Source organism: Oncorhynchus nerka, linkage group LG18 (genome assembly GCF_034236695.1).
Source record: "Oncorhynchus nerka isolate Pitt River linkage group LG18, Oner_Uvic_2.0, whole genome shotgun sequence".
NCBI classification, from domain to species: Eukaryota; Metazoa; Chordata; class Actinopteri; order Salmoniformes; family Salmonidae; genus Oncorhynchus; species Oncorhynchus nerka.
The window spans coordinates 2,953,398-2,972,536 of NC_088413.1; the positions used below are offsets into that span (position 1 = coordinate 2,953,398).

Below are 19,139 nucleotides of genomic sequence, written 5' to 3' on the forward strand. Positions count from 1 at the left end.
CCTGCCAGGGACATCCCGGACCTAGGCCTCATCACAGATTTTCAACGCTGACACCACGGTCAACCAGGTATGCGCCCCTAGAGGGGGCGTCCTGTCACACCATGATCTGTTTCACCTGTCCTTGTGATTGGCTCCACCCCCCCCCCCCCCGGTGTCTCCCATCTTCCCTATTACCCCCTGTGTATTTATACCTGTGTTCTCTGTTTGTCCGTTGACAGTTCGTCTTGTTTGTCAAGTCAGTCGTGGTTTTGCTCTCAGCTCCTGCTTTTCCCAGTCTCTCTTTTCTCGCCCTTCTGGTTTTGACCCTTTGCTGTCCTGACTCTTAGCCAGCCTGCCTGACCACTCTGGCTGCCCCTGACCCTGAGCCTGCCCGCCTGCCGACCTGTACCTTTGCCCCACCTCTGGTTTACTGAACCCTGCCTGCCTCGACCTGTCTATTGCCTGCCCCTGTTGGAATATTAAACCATTGTCAAATCAATGTGTCTGAATCTGGATCTTACCTTGATTCCTGGTAGGATGATTGATGAGGATTTTGTTATTATGTTACCTAGAATGATTGTTACGTAGATCGATGACTCACCTTTGATTGTGTCGATCGTCTATCTGACACAGAGTGACTGAGGAGGAGGAAACCTCAAACCCAAACCCAGGATAGAGGGGTTCAGTGAATCTGGTGTGTTCTGTGTAAAGGTGTGTCAGTGTACCAGAGGAGGACACACTATAGAAGGACAAAGTACCAGCTGACCAGTCCAGATACACTCCAACTCTGTTAGGAACAGGATCAGAGATGGATCTTCTGACACTGACTCCGGGATGGTAAAAGTCATAACCGCTATCAGAGCAGAATAAACACCAGGACTTCCTATTGAGTCCAACCCAACTGTCATCCTCATCTCCCTTCCTCTTCATTCCTTTGTACACCACACCGATGTAAATCTGGTCACCGTCCATCTCCACCTCCCAGTAATAACGACCTCCAGATAAGCCTTCTCTGCAGAGAACTTGGAAAAGACAATCAAATCTGTCTGGATGGTCTTCATAATGTTGCTTCTCCAACACCCATGTCACCTTCCTGTTCCCCTCAGACAGTATCAGGTGTGGGTTTACTGTATTTGGGTCCAGGGTGAGATGACAGGCATCTGTAGACAAAAAGGAGAGTTTAATCAAACCACATCTTCATATACAGTGCAAGTATTGATTAGTTACTATAGTTCTGAATATACAGTTAATTAAGAAGAACAAGTATTGATTAGTTACTATGTTACTATAGTTCTGAATATACAGTTAATTAGGATTGAAGAGACTTACATTTCCTCAGCCCTGATTTCAGCCTGCACTCTCCGCCATGATCCACACTGTAGGAGATACAGGTTATTGACTGACAAAGACCTAATAAAGCAGTCAACATTTAAACCATATTGTTGTGTTCTGGTGCACTATCCCAGTTCATTACTATCCTACCTACTGCATACAGAACGGAGTACAGTTCATTACTAGAGACATACAGGTATTCTATCCTACCTACTGCATACAGAACAGAGTACAATTCATTACTAGAGACATACAGGTATTCTATCCTACCTACTGCATGCAGAACGGAGACATACAGGTATTCTATCCACCCTACTGCGTACAGAACGGAGTACAATTCATTACTAGAGACATACAGGTATTCTATCCTACCTACTGCATACAGAATGGAGTACATTTCCAACAGGATATCAGAGATGCAGAAGAAGTGTATTCAGGTGGTGATGATGTATGCCGTGTTGGAGTGCTCAGCCTGCTGAGTAAACTTCCCCTTAATTCTACCATCATGTCCTCATGTTACTGAACCTACTCCACTACATACAGTGGCAAGAAAAAGTATGTGAACCCTTTGGAATTACCTGGAATTCTGCATAAATTGGTCATCAAATTTAAACAACAATAGACAAACACAGTCTGCTTATACTAATAACACACAAACAATTCTACGTTTTCATGTATTTATTGAACACACCATTGTCACGATGTGGCCCCTTTGGGGTGTATATCGTGGCTCCCCCTCTCACTCTCTCTCCCACATCAGGTGGGATCTTAGGTCTTCTGAGATCTATTTTGTTCAATGCTTCTTGTGAATAGAAAACTCACATCTTGTGAGTTTTTTTTATAGTGCAACGTAGCTCTAACCAACCAACATCTCCAATCTCGTCTCATTGATTGGACTCCAGGTTAGCTGACTCCTGACTCCAATTAGCTTTTGGAGAAGTCATTAGCCTAGGGGTTCACATACTTTTTCCAATCTACACTGTGAATGGTTCAATTCTGTATTCAATATAGACAATACAAATAGAATAGTTTGTGTGTTATTAGTTTAAGCACACTGTGTTTGTCTGTTGTTGTGACTTTTATGACCAACTGATGCAGAAATCCAGGTAATTCCAAAGGGCTCACATCATTGGTATTGCACCTGTATGACACAACCACTGCTCACACTATTAGGAAATCTATTCTGACTTACTTCAGCTTCATCAGTTTATATGTGGGATCCACCAGAGCAGCTGAAAGCAGTCCCCCTGCAGAGTCTCCTGGGTGATTGTAGCTCAGGTCCAGCTCTTTCAGGTGGGAGGGGTTTGACCTCAGAGCTGAAGACAGAGCAGCACAGCCCTCCTCTGTGACCAGACAGCCAGACAGCCTACAGAGAGACACAACAGATGTCTAGGTTGGTGTACTGGTGTCAATCATCTTGTAGGACACCCATCCATTTGTCCATGACACAAACATTGTGATGAAATATTAGATTTTCAGAGTATTTATTTCACTAAGCTCAGTACCGACCTGACTGAAACAGCTGTACTTACCCCAGTGTGTGTTTACAGTCTGGATCCTCCAGTCCAGCAGACAGCAGTGTAACTCAGCTCAGTACCGACCTGACCGAAACAGCTGTACTTACCCCAGTGTGTGTAGTTTACAGTCTGGATCCTCCAGTCCAGCAGACAGCAGTGTAACTCAGCCCAGTACCAACCTGACTGAAACAGCTGTACTTACCCCAGTGTGTGTAGTTTATAGTCTGGATCCTTCAGTCCAGCAGACAGCAGTGTAACTCCTGAGTCCTGCAGGTCATTGTCTCTCAGCTCCAGTTGTTTCAGTTGTGAGTTGGGTGAACTCAGGATTGAGGCCAGATCTGAACAGCAACCCTCTGTCAGACCACACTGACCGAGACTAGAGGGGAGAAGAACACATGATTAACACGTATAAAACATCCACATATTAACTCATACTGAAGATATTTAACTCACACTAGTGTCTGTATGTTGCAGAGTGGACTGGTTAGTCCAACACAGAGCAGCTCCACTCCTCTGTCTCCCAGGTCATTGTAGCTGAGGTCCAGTTCTCTTACGGGGGAGTTTGGTGTCTGCAGAGCTGAGGCCAGAATCTCACAGGATTCATATGTGAGGTTACAGCCGGCTAGTCTGGAGAGAGGAGATATAGTGATACACTGTTTCTAACACAGTCTGGACCTCTGCAGGCAGAATGACAGCAAAGTACATTGAACCAAAAAATATAAACTCAACATGCAACCACTTCAAAGATTGAACTGAGGTACAGTTCATTAGGAAATCAACTAATTGAAATGAATTCATTAGGCCCTAATCTATGAATTTCACATGACTGGGAATATAGATATAATTCCGAAAACCAGTGACCACCATTTGCCTCATGCAGCGCAACACATCTCCTTTCGTATAGAGTTGATCAGGCTGTTTATTGTGGCCTGTGGAATGTTCTTCCACTCCTCTTCAATGGCTCTGCGAAGTTGCTGGATATCGGCGGGCTCTGGAACACGCTGTCGTACACTTTCGATCCAGAGCATCCCAAACATGCTCAATGGGTGACATGTCTGGTGAGTATGCAGGACATGAGAGAACTGGGAAATGTTTTAGCTTCCAGGAATGGTGTACAGATCCAATGTGCATTATCATGCTGAAACATGAGTTGATGGCGGCAGATGAATGGCACGACAATGGGCCTCAGGATCTCGTCACTGTATCTCTGTGCTTTTTCAAATTGCCATCGATAAAATGCAATTGTGTTCATTGTCCGTAGCTTATTCCTGTCCATACCATAACCCTCCCGCCGCCATGGGGCACTCGGTTCACAAAGTTGACATCAGCAAACCTAAAAATGAAGTTGGATGCGGCTTATGGTAGAGAAATAAACATAGAGTTCTCTGGAAACAGCTCTGGTGGACATTCTTGTAGTCACCATGCCAATTGCATGCTCCCTCAAAAGTGTCATGTCTGCAACAGTAGGGACATGGGAAATTCATGATCAAGTCATCAAATGCTCTGAAAAAAACAATTATCTGAAAAAAACGAATCAATCAATCAGTCTATCTTCGCTGGACCTGTGTTCACAATGTATCCAATTGACATCGCTATAGTCATGTGTTCACAATGTATCCAATTGACTTCCCTCGTCCTGTGTTCACAATGTATCCAATTGACTTCGCTAGTCCTGTGTTCACAATGTATCCAATTTCGGTTTTGCTTTCTGTAACTTTGTTGCATGTCCTCTCTGCATGTATAGGCGCTTATCGCGTCCTCATATCTTTTCCAACTGTCCCGTTATCTGATTTGAATGCGCATTCTAGAATGCCCTTCTAGCCAATCAGAAATGAGCCTTCAACAATGCTGAGGAATAACTCATGTTAAAAACATACCAACTCACTCAAGATATTTAACCTTTGTGTGGTGCCTCCGGGAATGTGGCCGGGGGAAAGCCAATGTTTTGAGTGTCAGCAACACCCCACAACCAGCATTGTAGGCTGCCGCCAAGCTAGGCTGCCGCCAAGCTAGGCTGCCGGGCAATATCCACTCCTGAGTCCACTTAGTCTCGTTATGCAGCAACGCTCCTGGGACATTTAAGGTGTTGCTTTAGTTCAGCAAGGGAGAGCTCCTGGCTGGACATTGTGGTCTCCACAGGAAAACTAGCCAGACTGCAAGTGAAGCTGGGTAGCAGCCGAGCTGGTTTTCATTCAAGTCTTACTCTAGGTTCAGATCAGTAGAGCCTTTAGTTTTCAGTTACAGTTTGAGAACCTTTGTGATTCTATTATTTTGAATAAATATGCCAGACTAGCAGGTTTACTCTCCTATGTGTTAGACTGATATTGTTCCATCCTGCCAGCCACACCAAGAGAGTCGTAACATTTATTTTAGATATTTATCACATTTTATGTATATGTAATAACTACGAATAAATAAACAATAAAGAAATGGGGGATACTGAAGATATTTAACTCACACTAGTGTCTGTATGTTGCAGAGTGGATTGGTTAGTCCAACACAGAGCAGCTTCACTCCTCTGTCTTCCAGGTCATTGTAGCTGAGGTCCAGTTCTCTCAGAGGGCAGTTTGGTGTCTGGTGAATTGAGACCAGAGTCTCACAGGATTTATATGTGAGTTTACAGCCATCCAGTCTGGAGAGAGGAGATAATCTGTTAGATATACAAATCCTTCATTATAATGATACTGTATACATCAACTCAATAACAGAACTTACAGTGCTCTCTTGCAGGTTTTCACTACCGGCATTAACCTCTGATAACCTTTCTCTGATGTGTTGTATCTCTTCAGTTTAAACTTCTCCAGCACCTCCTCTGACATCAGTAACAGGTAGGCCAGGGCTGAACATTGGTCAGGTTTTAGTCTTGTTTCTGAAAGAGTTCCTGAATGCAGGGAGTTCTGCATGTCTTCAACTAGAGAGTTGGCACCAAGTTCATTCAGACAGTGGAACAAGTTGATGATCCTTTCTGGTGAGGATTCCTCCTTGATCTTGTCTGAAAGGTACCTGACTGTTCTCTCAACTGTTTCCTCATTGGTCTGTGTTGTACTTCCTGTCTGTGTCAGAAGGCCTCGTAACAGATTCTGATTGGACTCCAGTGAGAGACCCAGAAGGAAGCGGAGGAACAGGTCCAGGTGTCCATTCTCACTCTTCAAGGCCTGGTCCACTGCTCTCCTGTGTAAGTCAGACAACTGGATTGACTCCTGCTCTTCATCATCACTAGTTGGGGAGAAAACATTTTCCTTCTTGTCCAGACAAGATTCTAAAGCATGCACTGCTGCTAGAAACTCCTGAATGCTCAGATGCAGAAAGCTGTAGACCTTGTCTTGGTACAGCCCAGATTCCTCTTTAAAGATCTCTGTACACAATGCTGAGTACTCTGACGCCTCTGTGACATCAAGGCCACACTCTCTCAGGTCCTCCTCATAGAAGATCAGGTTGCCCTTCTGCAGCTGTTGGAAAGCCAGCTTTGCCAGTTTCAGGATCATCTCTTTGTCTGACTGAGACAGTTCCTTTGGGTTTGTCTCTGTGGCTTTGTTGTACTTCTTGTTCTTCGCAATGATTTGGATGAGAATGAAATGTGAATACATCTGGGTCAGAGTTTTGGGGACTTCATCCTTCTCTGCCTCTTTCAGCATAATCTCAAGGACAGTGGCTGATATCCAACAGAAGACTGGTATGTGGCACATGATGTGGAGGCTCCTTGACGTCTTCATGTGTTTGATGATTTCACTGGCCAGATTCTGATCTTTGATTTTCTTCCTTAAGTATTCCTCCTTCTGTGGATCATTGAACCCTCGTACCTCTGTCACTTGGTCAACACACTCAGGAGGGATCTGATTGGCAGCTGCAGGCCGTGAGGTTATCCAGAGGAGAGCAGAGGGAAGCAGATTCCCCTTGATGAGGTTTGTCAGCAGAACATCCACTGAGGTTGGCTTCGTGACATCACAGCATTTCTCATTGTTTTTGAAGTCTAGAGGAAGTCGACACTCATCCAGACCATCAAAAATGAAAACAGTTTTGGTTTCACCATCTTCAATGCTGTCAATCTCTTTCAGCTCTGACAGGTAGTGGGATATATGTTGCATCAGACTGTATTGGTCCTTTTTCAGGTTCAGATCACGGAAAGGAAGAGGAAACATGAAATGAATGTCCTGATTTGCTTTTCCTTCTGCCCAGTCAAGGATGACTTTCTGCACAGAGACTGTTTTTCCAACACCAGCGATTCCTTTTGTCAGCACAGTTCTGATTGGTTTGTCTTGTCCAGGTAAAGGCTTGAAGATGTCGTTGCATTTGATTGGTGTCTCTTGTGTGGTTTGTTTCTTGGATGCCATCTCTATCTGTCTAACCTCATGTTCATTATTGAGCCCTCCACTTCCACCCTCTGTGATGTAGAGCTCTGTGTAGATGTCTTTGAACAGACTTTGGTTTCCATGGTGTCCAATTCCTTCAGATATGTGTTGATACTTGTGTTTCAGTTTAGCCTTAATCTCTTGTTGGACTGTCAGCAGAGTTTGACCTGTAGGAAAACAATGAGAGTTGGGACTCATAAGTTTGTGTGTTTTATAATGGCCTTTGTACCATTCTTTGTAATATTATATGAAACACAGTCTTACTTCTTCTGTCCAGAAGGTTGTGTGTGATCTTTAATGCATCCTCACTGTCCAAACTCTCCACTTCCTTATTGTCATCTGGTAATGGTTCCTGGCTGAAAGCAGGTGGCTGATCACTCCTCATTGATAGCAGGCTGGTTGTAGGGGACTCTGCTCTGGGCTTCTGGACACTGAACAAAACAGGGAGACAGGTCACCTCATCAAAATCAAATCAATACCTCATCTACTTCCTTTCAACAACACTTATATCTTTAAGAGAACTGTATATTTTACATTTAATCTCTTACCTCTTCGAACTGGTGTCTTGGGTCATTTTAGAGGCAGTGGTCCCCTCCTCTCTCCCCCCAGAGAGACTCATTTTAGAGGCAGTGGTCTCCTCCTCTCTCTCCCCATATAGACTCATTTTAGAGGCAGTGGTCCCCTCCTCTCTCTCCCCATATAGACTCATTTTAGAAGCAGTGTTCCCCTCCTCTCTTTCCCCAGAGAGACTAATTTTAGAGGCAGTGGTCTCCTCCTCTCTCTCCCCAGAGAGACTCATTTTAGGTGTAAGTCACAGCTCACTCAGCTACAATAAGACATAACAGAACAGTCAATATTTCTGAACATTGAAGAACCATTAACAATGACAACACATTTACTGTCCTTGGTCAAAGAGTTAAATCAGAGAATTCATGTTGCATTTAAACATACGCAGTCCAATATGTTATTCATTTGATTTGACTTGGATCCTGATAAGCTGAGTCCATAACAACAGCTAGTCCACCTGGTTGGATCCCCTGACTCCATAACAACAGCTAGTCTACCTGGTTGGATCCCTTGACTCCATAACAACAGCTAGTCTACCTGGTTGGATCCCCTGACTCCATAACAACAGCTAGTCTACCTGGTTGGATCCCCTGACTCCATAACAACAGCTAGTCTACCTGGTTGGATCCCCTGACTCCATAACAGCAGCTAGTCTACCTGGTTGGATCCCCTGACTCCATAACAGCAGCTAGTCTACCTGGTTGGATCCCCTGACTCCATAACAGCAGCTAGTCTACCTGGTTGGATCCCCTGACTCCATAACAGCAGCTAGTCTACCCGGGGTACACACAACTAAAAGAACATTACAGTTTAGACTGAAAGACGGTAGTAGACATTATGAACATTTACCAAGGATACATGACAAACAGTTAAAATAGCTGGCAGGTATTTGTTCTATACCAAGTGTAAGGTTCTGCTTTTTTTTGTGTTCTGGAACGTAGCCCTGTTTCTTTGTGTTCTGGAACGTAGCCCTGTTTCTTTGTGTTCTGGAACGTAGCCCTGTTTCTTTGTGTTCTGGAACGTAGCCCTGTTTCTTTGTTGTTCTGGAACGTAGCCCTTTTTCTTTGTGTTCTGGAACGTAGCCCTGTTTCTTTGTGTTCTGGAACGTAGCCCGGTTTCTTTGTGTTATGGAACGTATCCCTGTTTCTTTGTGTTCTGGAACGTAGCCCTGTTTCTTTGTGTTCTGGAACTTAGCCCTGTTTCTTTGTGTTCTGGAACTTAGCCCTGTTTCTTTGTGGTCTGGAACGTAGCCCTGTTTCTTTGTGTTCTGGAACGTAGCCCTGTATCTTTGTGTTCTGGAACGTAGCCCTGTTTCTTTGTGTTCTGGAACGTAGCTCTGTCTTTCATTTATGTTCATTGATTTCACCTCTGTTCGTTTCTCATCTGGTCTCATCAGCTCCCTATTTAGTTCAGTTCTTTCTGTTTGTATGTTTGTGAGGTAGTGTTTGATTGTTTGGACTTTCTACCTGTGTTTTACCATTGACTGCTTGTGACCATGATTCCTGCCTTCTGTGAAGGCTTAATCAACATCTGCTGTGCTCTGCGTGTGAATCTTCTCCCTGAATATTCATTACCGCTCACCTAAAAACGGAATGGATTCAGCGGTGCTACTGCGGCGCCTAACCCAGCAAGAGGAGTTTATGGAGGAAATGTGCCATCTTCTCCGCCAGCCTGTCCCTTCTCCTCCGATGCCAGGTATCGTAACCCAGCAAGAGGAGCTTATGGCGGAAATGTGCCATCTTCTCCGCCAGCCTGTCCCTTCTCCTCTGATGCCAGGTATCATAACCCAGCAAGAGGAGTTTATGGAGGAAATATGCAATCTTCTCCGCCAGCCTGTCCCTTCTCCTCCGATGCCAGGTATCGTAACCGATAGCCTCCTTCGTTCATACACATGCCTGGAAAATATGACGGTTGGCCTGGGAAATGTCAGGGATTTCTGATGCAATGCAGCAAACACATTGAGCACAACCCCACTAACTTCGCCATCGATAAGAGCAGGGTGGATTTTGTTGTGTCTCTACTCACAGGCAAAGCCCTGGATTGGGCCACCGGCATATGGACTGCCAACAGCACAGAACTCAGATCCGAGACCCATTTCCACACGCTCTTCAAAGAGGTATTCATTCGATCGCTTTCCCTCCTATAGGAGACCTCATGGAACATCAACAAGGACGCAATTCAGCTGCCGAGTATGCCTTCGAGTTCCGCACCATTTCTGCAGGGAGTGGATGGAATCAGTCTGTTTTACTTAGCATCTACTGAAGAGGGCTCAACATGGAACTTCTGGCAGAGCTGGCCTGTAGAGGTGACCTTCAGGATTTAAATCAATACATTAGTTTCGCCATCGACCACCTCATCGCCGACCTCCGAAGAACAGGAACCCGAAACCTTCTCTTTCCATGATTCCGTCTTCCTGTCAGTTTTCCAGAGCCCATGCATCCTGTCAGTCTTCCAGAGCCCATGCATCCTGTCAGTATTCCAGAGCCCATGCATCCTGACAGTCTTCCAGAGCCCATGCATCCTGTCAGTCTTCCAGAGCCCATGGATCCTGTCAGTCTTCAAGAGCCCATGCATCTGGTCATCCTTCCAGAGCCTATGCATCCTGTCAGTCTTCCAGAGCCTATGCATCCTGTCAGTCTTCCAGAGCCCATGCATCCTGTCAGTTTTCCAGAGCCTATGCATACTGTCAGTCTTCCAGAGCCCATGCAGTTGGGCCGTGCTCCTGTCCCGTGTATTGAACGTCAAAAGCGAGTCCAAGAAGGGCTCTGCCTATACTGTGGAGGGAAAGATCATCTACTCAGGCATTTCTCTGTCCCCCACGGAGAGATGAGAAGGGTCCCTCCACAGCCATGCAGGTAGGCGTGTCCTTTTTTCTAAATATCTCCCAGGACCAATTCTCCGTCCCAGTATTGATGACAGTGAAGGGGGTTACCAAGTCCGTAGAAGGCTTGATAGATTCGGGAGCAGAAGGTAATTTTATCAATCAACAGCGAGTACAAGAGCTTGACATTGATCTAACACCTGTCACCCTCCCTTAAGGATTAGCACCCTGGACTGGCAGCCATTGGGCACGGGGTTCATCACGCACCTGACCACAGAGCGTCACCCTCTAGATTGGAGTCTTCCACACTGAAACCATTCAACTCATGGAACTCTCATCCCCCATATAGCCACTCATCCTTGGACACCCCTGGCTTTGTCATCATGACCCTGCCATCTCGTGGCAATAAGGTGAACTACTATCCTGGTCTTCTACTTGCTTCTCCAGTTGTCTCAGCCTACCCTGCAGAGCCACCACCATAGAGGACCCTGCCTCGGCAGTGCCACCCACCATACCATCTGCATACGCCCAGTACAGCAACGTCTTCAGCAAAGTCAAGGCCTCCACTCTGCCACCACATTGTCCAGGAGACTGTGCTATTGATTTACTCCCTGGAGTGTCCCCACAAAATGGCCATGTTTAACCCCTGCCTATCCCAGAAAATGAGGCAATGGAGAACTACATTGATGAATAACTCAAAAGGTTTCATTCGTCCTTATTCCCCGACTGCGTCCAGCTTCTTCTTCATTGGAAAAAAAGAATGGTGATCTCCGTCCATGTATTGATTATCGTTCCCTGAATGATGTCACGGTCAAGAACTCTTCCTTTGTACCCATCGACCCTTGAACAAGTGGGCCGTGCCGACATCTATACTAAACTCGACCTGCGAAGTGCATATAACCTTGTTCGTATACGTGAAGGTGACGAATGGAAGACGGCCTTTATCACCACTCGAGGGCACTATGAACACCTGGTCATGCCCTACGGCCTTACGAACGCCCTCGTCGTCTTCCAATCCTTTATGAAAGAGGTTTGCCAGGAAATTATCAATCGCTTTCTCATCGTCGACATTGATGACCTCCTGATACACTCCTACTCCCTGAAGGAACACATAAAGCATGTGCAAAAGGTTCTTCAACGGCTCCTTGACCATAACCTTTTATGTGAAGACTGACAAGAGCGCCTTCCATGTGAGCTTCCTCAGCTTCGTGCTGACACCTGGACGGGTCAGCATGGATAAGAACAAATTAATTGCCGTCAGCAACGGGCCCAAACCAATAAGGGCCCAAACCGCTCCCCTCACTGCCCTTACCAGCCAAAAGACCCAGACCCTTCAATGGACTGATACTGCCCTGACTGCGTTCAGCTTGAAATGCCTCTTCATCTCAGCTCCTGTCCTTCTCCAACCTGATCCGACCCTTCCTTTCACCCTGGAGGTGAATGTCTCCAAAGTAGGAGCAAATACTCTCTCAGCGGGTGGGAACACCTTCCAAATCACAACTCTGGGCCTTCTTCTGGAAGTTATCCCCCGCTGAGAGGAATACGATGTGGGGAACAGAGAACTCCTCTCCATCAAGCTGGCTCTCGAGGAGTGGCGCCACTGGTTGGAGGGCGCGAACATCCCCTTTCTTGTACTAACAGATCATTGTAATCTGGAATATTTCAGAGGGGCCAAGAGGTTAAACTCCAGACAAGCCTGCTGGGCTCTTCACACGCTTCCAATTTCATGTTACTTACATCCCTGGAAAGAAAAACGTACAAGCTGATGCTCTCTCTCGCCAGATTGACCTTCCGACCAGTAACTAAGACCCTACACCCATTCTTCCTTCTTGCATTATGGGACCGGTACAGTGGGAGGTTCACTCTGCCATACAAGGGGCCCAAACCTCAGACCCGGCTCCTCCTGAGACACCAGCTGGTGCAATGTTGTCACACGTCCTTGGGGTCAGAACATCCGGACATTACACGAACCACCGAACTTCTAGCCCGGAAATTCTGGTGATCCTTACTGGCATCCGACGTAAGGGATTACTTACTCACCTGTCCAGTCTGTGCCCAAACCAAACGCCCCCATCATCTTCCTTCTGGGAAGCTTCAACCTTTGCCAATCCCTCACAGACATTGGTCTCACAAATCTGTTGACTTCATCACAGACCTTCCTGAATCGTCTGGTAATACCACAATCCTTGTCATAGTAGACCGTTTTTCAAAAATGTGTCGTATGGGTCCTCTTCCTCATCTACCTAATGCCATGGAATTGGTGGAGTGCATGTTCCAGCATGTGTTCCGTCTGTATGGGATTTTAGAGGACATCGTCTCTGATCGCGGGCCCCAGTTTGTCTCCCGGGTGTGGCGAGCCTTCTGTGACTGATTGGGGGTCGCCCTCAGTCTCTCCTCCGGGTAACACCCCCAGACCAACGGGCAGACAGAACGTCTGAACCAAGAAATAGGGAAGTACCTCCGCCAACAATATTCTGCCTCTCCACACGACTGGAGTCGGTATATTGCCTGGGTTGAATACGCTCAGAACTCACTCATGCACTCATCCCTCCACATTACTCCATTTCAGTGTGTCCTTGGTTGTTAACGCTAGTTAACATTGTCCCTTTCCTAAATTAGCCATGGATGGAGAGAGGGATTCTAACTTGTGGTTTAACTTAATTCTCCATACTGGCCAATGATTATAATGGTGATTCTGATCCAACCATTAAGTCATACATTGTTGTAGCCTGAGAGGATAGACGTTAAATATGTAGCTAGATGTAGAAGGCTCATGTTAACTAGCTAACGTTACCCATGAATGGAAGTTAGGGCGGCGAGCAAGCATTTTAGCCATGTAGCCTATGACAACAAACAAGAAAAGTGTGTACTGTATGACAGAGTGATAGACCGTTTTGTCAACATGACAGAGAGGAGGATGTCATTGGTGTTTCTCTACTATTAGGGTGAGTCAACATGTTTTTTTTCTACTTGTATGAACGTGCACACAGACACTGTTCTTTGCAACGTGCAGTAACTAAATTTATAGTTTAGTGGTCCAAAAATGTCGGAAACATTAACTTGCTTGACCATGCTGTAGGTCATGTGACTGTCTGTTAAATACAATATGCTTTGTGTACTTAACCGGACAGATGTTGCTCTCTGGTTCTGTGATAAAACAAAGGTGTGTTTGAATTCTTATTGTCCCGGGACATAGTAATTATATATTAATAACAGGGATTTTTACCCACGCACCGATACTGGTGTGACCTCATAATTGGCGTGGATGTAATGTGGACACCACCGCTTTAGGCTTCTGTAGGACTGAACCTGCCAAGTTGATGTAAGAGCTACGGAATGTTTTAATTATAGGCTATGTCCGGGCGTTCTCCGTTTAATATTTTTTAATTTGTATCATGTCATTAATAATCAGCCACTATCGAGAACCAGGGTCAGTAATACAAGACCGCTACAAGACCATGGTGCTTGCCTACGGAGCTGTGAGGGGAACGGCACCTCAGTACCTCCAGGCTCTGATCAGGCCCTACACCCAAACAAGGGCACTGCGTTCATCCACCTCTGGCCTGCTCGCCTCCCTACCACTGAGGAAGTACAGTTCCCGCTCAGCCCAGTCAAAACTGTTCGCTGCTCTGGCCCCCCAATGGTGGAACAAACTCCCTCACGACGCCAGGACAGCGGAGTCAATCACCACCTTCCGGAGACACCTGAAACCCCACCTCTTTAAGGAATACCTAGGATAGGATAAAGTAATCCTTCTCACCGCCCCCCCCCCCCCCCCTTAAAAGACCTAGATGCACTATTGTAAAGTGGCTGTTCCACTGGATGTCATAAGGTGAAAGCACCAATTTGTAAGTCGCTCTGGATAAGAGCGTCTGCTAAATGACTTAAATGTTACATGTTAAATGTTAATACCCACATACATTTAGAACTGTCACTTGAGTGTTTGTTTCCTTCTAATTGTATCTTCCATTGTTGCGTCATTCCATTCCGTTCACCTTTCTGTCCTCTGTCACGTCAGTGTAAGTTGTTCCTGAGGGTCGGTAGCATCAGGCTAAAGTTGTGCAACAATGTGGAACATATCGCCTGTTTTGAATCATTATGGAACTCAGACCCCACGGAGCGGGTTAAACCTGTCGCCTGGTGCTCGGTTCACGACGACTGGACCGTTGTTATACAGTTCCTTGATTAGTGAGAATTAGGGGTAGATGTAAAGGACCCCTCTCTATTCAACCTCTATTGTACACTTTTTTACACCTTCCAATGTTTCATGGATTCAAATTGAACATGACAACTTTCAGGATGAATCAAACCGCTGTGTTTATTATTTATCAATATATTTCGTGTGAAAACGCTGTTGAATGATAACTGTAAGTGGGTGTTTTCAGTGATTCAATTACATTTATTCAGCGCACCCGAGGGAACCACGCCTGCAAAGCCCGTTATGCAACATAATAAGGTAAGTCTGAATATAAACTGATGACAAGTGCATAGGAAAGGCGTGAATAATCAGGGCGTAATTTCATGAATTGGAATACTGCCCTTAGTGAATACACATACGCACTGCTTGAGTTCACATGAGGTGCGATCAGTTAATCTCGCCCGTTGTACTGGGTCTTGTATTCAGAAGAAGAAAGGTGTGCCGACAACGATTGAACCAGTGGGTAACTATATGCAACGGTGCACCGGCCAATTTATCGAGCGCACAGCAGTGAGCAAAACGGACAACCACTTTCCTCATCGGTGTCGCCAGAAAGCATTTTCAACGTTGATTTAGCCCAACATTCAAATAGTTTCTATGCCCATTGTTGCACGTCACTTTCTCTTGACTGACTTGACGAAACAGAGTGTTTTCTTTAGTGACAGCTTTACATAATTCTGAGTCACGTCTTCCAACGTAGTTTCATCATGCGGATAATAATCACGACAATGCGCTGTCCGTCGCCTTTACCAATAATACTCGACCTCATAGCCCTGTAGCCTACAACACCACATTGGATCATATTGATTAGGATAATCAATACGAATCAATACCAATGTAAATAAAATGTGACTTATCATTTTGTAAAGTTGAAACCAGTATTGTATTAATTTAACAGTTATTCAGGTGTCTTTCCCTTAAATCATCTGTCTCTCTATGAAAACTTCTCCACAACACTTTTCTACATTAAATTATAAAGAATTCTACAAACCTCAGATGTTTTTGTCTTCTACCCGTAAGGTCCATGTCTTCCTCTAGGTCCTTAAACATGGACTACCTGTGTTGGGACATGAGGTGTAGGGAGGATAGAGGTGGAGAGAGGGAGAGGTGGAGAGAGGGAGAGGTGGAGGGAGGAGAGAGGTGGAGTGTGAGAGCGGGAGGAGACAGGTGGTAAGGGAGAGACCTTGAGAGGATCTGCAGAGGAGAATGGAGGAAACTCCCCAAATACAGGTGTGCCAAGCTTGTAGCATCACACCCAAGGCTGTAATCGCTGCCAAAGGTGCTTCAACAAAGTACTGAGTAAAGGGTCTGAATACTTATGTAAATGTGATATTTCCGGGTAGTTAAAAACAGATATGTTAAAATATGTAAAAACCTGATTTTGCTTCTGTCATTATGGAAAATAAAAATGATAGAAAAGGCCCAAGGAGTTGGTGGAATCGTCCTTTAAATCACGGCCACTCGCTCAGGGACGCTTTAATTAGGTCAGGTGGGAAATGTCCGACAGATCTCAACTGATTAGAAGGAGGAAATCGCCACCGCCCGACCTTTCCCTTCCTTAATTCTGTGCGTCCATGAATCAACGTAAGTCCACCGGATCTGTTACCTTTCATCTGAACTATCTGTTGCGATCGGGAGAGCGGGCCATTCCGTTATTGTTTATAGTTATTACCGCGGAGCGCCTCTTCAAACCTGTTGTGTAATGTAAATGGGTAATGATCACGGCCCTACAGATCATCGCAGGCCAAATGATGCCATCGATATATGGTTAATATGTCATGAAATGACATGTACATATGAAGACAAACCTGAAAGGATGAAATATGAAACGTCATTGTTTGCTGAACTGATTAGTTCTGGTATCAAACTGATGGAGTTAAACCTGATATAATAATTTGTATTATTCACATGATTATGATGTAATAAAAAATGAAATAAATACAATACTGTGAATGACCCGACGTCATGTTTCAGCTAGAAAAACAGGAAGGTGAGCGTTCAAGGAAAAATACAGGAACAAAATGTTCAAATATTAAAACGGGAAAAGTTTTATATCTGTAATCCTTCCTTCCTTCCTTCCTTCCTTCCTTCCTTCCTTCCTTCCTTCCTTCCTTCCTTCCTTCCTTCCTTCCTTCCTTCCTTCCTTCCTTCCTTTCTTCCTTTCTTCCTTCCTCACACACAGTTAACTGTTGATGCTGTTGGTCCCTATAAACTGGGAGACGTAAGACGTCAGGGCTGGATTGGTGGGGAGCACTTTGACTGGCAGGTCCCAACTGAAGGTATCCACAGCAACACCTAAATGACTCAATGACGATTCCTGTTGACTTCTTATTGAACTGAATTGCTGATTTACCTCATCATGTTAATAATGAGAATGATTGTTATTATTTGACCTTTGTGATCATGAATTTGATTGGCTACGTGTTATTCTGTTTCCTTTGTGATGCAGCACAGACTGCCCAGTAAATATACCACTTTATGGTTAAAGGAATTCCTGCCTCAGTCTCATCCATTCCTCTGTCACCTGACCCGGTACCACCTGTTCACCTTCACTGTCAGTCATCCTACCTGTCCAGCTACCCACACAGATTCCACTAATCTTTCAGGGGTATTGTGATGTCATTATGGGGTACTGTGATGTCATTGTGGGGTATTGTGATGTCATTATGGGGTATTGGGATGTCATTATGGGGTATTGGGATGTCATTATGGGGTACTGTGATGTCATTGTGGGGTATTTTGATGTCATTATGGGGTATTGGGATGTCATTATGGGGTATTGGGATGTCATTATGGGGTATTGGGATGTCATTATGGGGTATTGGGATGTCATTATGGGGTATTGGGATGTCATTATGGGGTATTGGGATGTCATTATGGGGTATTATTGGGATGTCATTATTGGGATGTACTGTACTGTGATGTCATTGTGGGGTATTTTGATGTCATTATGGGGTATTGTGATGTCATTATGGGGTACTGTGATGTCATTGTGGGGTATTTTGATGTCATTATGGGGTATTGGGATGTCATTATGGGGTACTGTGATGTCATTATGGGGTATTGGGATGTCATTATGGGGTATTGGGATGTCATTATGGGGTACTGTGATGTCATTATGGGGTATTGGGATGTCATTATGGGGTATTGTGTGTAGATTGAGAGGAGAAAAATGATTGAATCCATGTTAGAACAAGGCTGTAACGTAACAAAATATGGAAAAAGTCAAGGGGTCTGAATACTTTCAGAAGGCGCTGTATCTCCATGAAGACCAACAGGTCCCTGTATAATTCCTCCTGGTTTTCTTCCTAAAGTGAGTGCAATTTAAATGGTATTGACCCCAACCCTGACTATGTTTTGGTTTACCAACCTTGAATTCTCACATCAAGGGGTCATTTAAATCAAATGTTATTGGGCGTATACACACATTGAGCAGATGTTATTGGTCCATACACATATTTAACAGATGTTATTGGTCCATATACATATTTAACAGATGTTATTGTGGGTGTAGTGAAATGCTTGTGTTCCTAGCTCCAACAGTGCAGTAGTATCTAACTAAATGCTTGTGTTCCTAGCTCCAACAGTGCAGTAGTATCTAACTAAATGCTTGTGTTCCTAGCTCCAACAGTGCAGTAATATCTAACTAAATGCTTGTGTTCCTAGCTCCAACAGTGCAGTAGTATCTAACTAAATGCTTGTCTTCCTAGCTCCAACAGTGCAGTAGTATCTAACTAAATGCTTGTGTTCCTAGCTCCAACAGTGCAGTAGTATCTAACTAAATGCTTGTGTTCCTAGCTCAAACAGTGCAGTAGTATCTAACTAAATGCTTGTGTTCCTAGCTCCAACAGTGCAGTAGTATCTAACTAAATGCTTGTGTTCCTAGCTCCAACAGTGCAGTAGTATCTAACTAAATGCTTGTGTTCCTAGCTCCAACAGTGCAGTAGTATCTAACTAAATGCTTGTGTTCCTAGCTCCAACAGTGCAGTAGTATCTAACTAAATGCTTGTGTTCCTAGCTCCAACAGTGCAGTAGTATCTAACTAAATGCTTGTGTTCCTAGCTCCAACAGTGCCATAATATCTAACTAAATGCTTGTGTTCCTAGCTCCAACAGTGCAGTAGTATCTAACTAAACGCTTGTGTTCCTAGCTCCAACAGTGCAGTAGTATCTAACTAAATGCTTGTGTTCCTAGCTCCAACAGTGCAGTAGTATCTAACTAAATGCTTGTGTTCCTAGCTCCAACAGTGCAGTAGTATCTAACTAAATGCATGTGTTCCTAGCTCCAACAGTGCAGTAATATCTAACTAAATGCTTGTGTTCCTAGCTCCAACAGTGCAGTAATATCTAACTAAATGCTTGTGTTCCTAGCACCAA

At 44.8% G+C, this 19,139-nt stretch overlaps 1 protein-coding gene across 1 annotated transcript; it reads right to left on the reverse strand.

Annotated features, from left to right (window-relative positions):
- Window positions 1-576: 576 nt before the first annotated feature.
- On the reverse strand, window positions 577-7,901 carry LOC115115713 (NACHT, LRR and PYD domains-containing protein 3-like). The gene is made up of 9 exons (XM_065003434.1): window positions 7,726-7,901; window positions 7,442-7,608; window positions 5,544-7,344; window positions 5,287-5,460; window positions 3,282-3,455; window positions 3,031-3,204; window positions 2,504-2,677; window positions 1,309-1,355; window positions 577-1,139 (listed from the first exon to the last, which is right to left on the reverse strand). Exons 1-9 carry the CDS (start codon window positions 7,884-7,886, stop codon window positions 577-579), a joined length of 3,435 nt encoding a protein of 1,144 aa, XP_064859506.1. The 5' UTR covers window positions 7,887-7,901.
- Between the last annotated feature and the right edge of the window lie 11,238 nt (window positions 7,902-19,139).